This window comes from Trachypithecus francoisi, unplaced genomic scaffold (assembly GCF_009764315.1).
Source record: "Trachypithecus francoisi isolate TF-2019V2 unplaced genomic scaffold, Tfra_2.0 Lachesis_group4, whole genome shotgun sequence".
Lineage (NCBI taxonomy): Eukaryota > Metazoa > Chordata > Mammalia > Primates > Cercopithecidae > Trachypithecus > Trachypithecus francoisi.
In genome coordinates this window covers 15075250-15078398 of record NW_022681469.1, presented here as the reverse complement: position 1 = coordinate 15078398, position 3149 = coordinate 15075250, and the positions used below count along the sequence as shown (strand labels likewise).

The 3149-nt window shown below is 40.3% G+C and overlaps 1 protein-coding gene across 1 annotated transcript; it reads left to right on the top strand.

Moving 5' to 3' along the window:
• Positions 1–584: 584 nt before the first annotated feature.
• Positions 585–1684, top strand: LOC117073110 (olfactory receptor 2F2). Its single transcript, XM_033193647.1, has one exon. It carries the CDS (start codon positions 646–648, stop codon positions 1597–1599), a length of 954 nt encoding a protein of 317 aa, XP_033049538.1. The 5' UTR covers positions 585–645; the 3' UTR covers positions 1600–1684.
• Positions 1685–3149: the final 1465 nt, after the last annotated feature.

Sequence of the window (3149 nt, the reverse complement as noted above, 5' to 3'; positions counted from 1 at the left end):
TGGCTAACACGGTGAAACCCCGTCTCTACTAAAAATACAAAAACTAGCCGGGCGAGGTGGCGGGCGCCTGTAGTCCCAGCTACTCGGGAGGCTGAGGCAGGAGAATGGCGTAAACCCAGGAGGCGGAGCTTGCAGTGAGCTGAGATCCGGCCACTGCACTCCAGTCCGGGCGACAGAGCGAGACTCCGCCTCAAAAAAAAAAAAAAAAAAAAAAAGATACTCTGGTATGGGGATAGTTGCTAGTTGAATGTTCTGTAGAGAAGAGTAGAGTCTGGGACTTTCTATTCTTCCTTTTTGCTGACATCACCAGAAAACAAACTCCCTGCCCTGGATACTGAGGTAAGTGAGTAAAGAGGTAAAGCTTGCAAAAATTGCACTGCATTATGTACAGGCTTTAACTGGCTTATGTGAGTCCACACCATGTCCTTATGAAAGCCCTACTGTCTCTCTAATGCAAAGTAAATACATTGTGTGTTGGAAACAAGCTTGTTATCTTGGCCTCGTGAATTATCTAAAATATTTGGCCAAGGCTGGAATGTTGTATACAGTAGGCATTCCTCAGAAATTATTCTTGTGATTCTTTGATTCAACAGCTTCTATTTTTTTCTGACTCTTTCTGCAGATTAATATTCCTCACATTTTTAAATGGAAATAGATAACCAGACATGGGTGAGAGAATTTATTCTTCTTGGCTTATTCAGTGACTGGTGCACTCAGGTCTCCCTCTTTTCCCTGTTCTTGGTCACATACCTCATGACAGTGCTGGGGAACTGCCTCATTGTTCTTCTGATCAGACTGGACAGCCGACTCCACACTCCCATGTATTTCTTTCTCACCAACCTCTCACTTGTTGATGTCTCCTATGCCACAAGTATAGTCCCTCAGCTGCTGACACATTTTCTTGCAGAACATAAAGCCATCCCATTGCAGAGCTGTGCAGCCCAGTTATTTTTCTCCCTGGCCTTGGGTGGGATTGAGTTTGTTCTCCTGGCAGTGATGGCCTATGACCGCTATGTGGCTGTGTGTGACCCCCTGCGATACTCAGCCATTATGCATGGAGCGCTGTGTGCTAGGTTGGCCATCACATCCTGGGTCAGTGGCTCCATCAACTCTCTTGTGCAGACTGCTATCACTTTTCAGCTGCCCATGTGCACTAACAAGTTTATTGATCATATATCCTGTGAACTCCTAGCTGTGGTCAGGCTGGCTTGTGTGGACACCTCCTCCAATGAGGCCGCCACCATGGTGTCTAGCATTGTTCTTCTGATGACACCCTTCTGCCTGGTTCTTTTGTCCTACATCCAGATCATCTCCACCATCCTAAAGATCCAGTCCAGAGAAGGAAGAAAGAAAGCCTTTCACATGTGTGCCTCTCACCTCACACTGGTTTCCCTGTGCTATGGCACAACCATTTTCACTTACATCCAGCCCCACTCTGGTCCCTCAGTCCTTCAAGAAAAGCTGATTTCTGTCTTCTATGCCATTGTTATGCCTCTGCTGAACCCTATGATTTATAGTCTAAGGAATAAAGAGGTGAAGGGGGCCTGGCATAAACTATTAGAGAAATTCTCTGGGATAACATCAAAGCTGGCAACTTGACTCATGAACATCACTTTGAGAAAAAGCTTTGCCTCATTGTTCTCCACCCAACTCAGATATGGCAAGGATAAACTATGTTGCTCTGGCAACCAGGAAGGAGATGATGTAACATGTACTGGGGATGTTATGTAGGAGGCTGAGTGGTTGAGTTGGATGCAGTGTGGGATGTGGGGATAATTTTATATCCCAGCAGTATGATTAGTGGAGTTAGCTACTGCTGTAACAGAACCTTCCACAATTTCTCAATCTCCACTCTTATGTTCTGATAAAAACTGAAAAATAGTACTACTTAGTGTTTTGGTTTGTCATATTATTTATAATCATAGACCTATTCATACATCTTACCTTGGAACAGTGGTTCTTATTTATTGACATTTTGTAAAAGGTTGTAGTGTTTGCATTTAAAACAAAATGCATTTTCACATTTGAAGACTCACTTAAAATAATTGGTTGTTTATGTAGCCACATACAGTAATTATGAGTCAACATTCCGAGAAGGATGTTGTTGTCAAGGCTTATTAAAATGATTTTGTGCAGGACCTTCTAAATGTGAACAAAATGTTTTTCTCTGAGTGCTGGAGGTAATTCAGTGAAGGAATATCAACTAAAGTTCTTGTTTTGCCCTGATAGGGTTAAAAAATGGTTGTTTGTAATGAAGACTATTATTAGCCAAGGAAAATATAAGTTTCAGGCACTACTTCACAGTACTCAGTTTGAGAGGAATTTTACACGTAAGAGGTATCGTTTAACATATTAAAATTGTCCAATCTCAAGAAAATTCACAAACTCCATTTTTGAATGTTTAGAAATAAAATAAGCAATAAATTATGAGATAATTTATAAAACATCAAAGACATAGTTAATCTAAGAAATGACACTCTTTAGCTAATACCAGTGAAAAGAAGACAATTTTAACATGAATTTTGGGGAGTCAGGATAGATGCCTCACCTGTGCAAATGTTACCTTCAAGTTTCCATATTAAGGATATTTCTTATTCCTTCTCACACATACAACAGAGCACTGGTCAACTTTCTAAACCTAGTCATCTGAGCTCAAGAGTGGGCCTCACTGCTGCTAAAATTTCTAAATAATACAAAAGAAGAAGAAACAAATATATAAGGTAAAGAAGGGGAAAGAGGAGAAAAAATATGATAGTAGCTGATCATCTCACTTCCTTGAAGTAATCTAAGTCCTGTTTCTTCTTTCAGTAAGTTAATTTTCTGTTCTTCCACTGGTAACCATGTTGTCACAGAACCTCAGGTATTTATGAAGGTTCATATAATCCAAAGCCCTTTTGAAATATCAGTTTTACCTTAATTACTATTCTGTCTTAAATTTTGCAAGGTAGGCAAGCATCCCCAAAGATGTCAATGGCAGCAAACTAAAACTTCTATTGGTGTTAACTTAAGCATTATCAATGGAGTGTCTAGTACGTGTCAGTCACAATGAATAGTTCTGGAGATTTTGTGGTGAATATGATACAATTCTGGGTTGCATAGCAGGGATGATGGACAATGAAGCAATTATAAAGTAATGTTGTAAATATTAC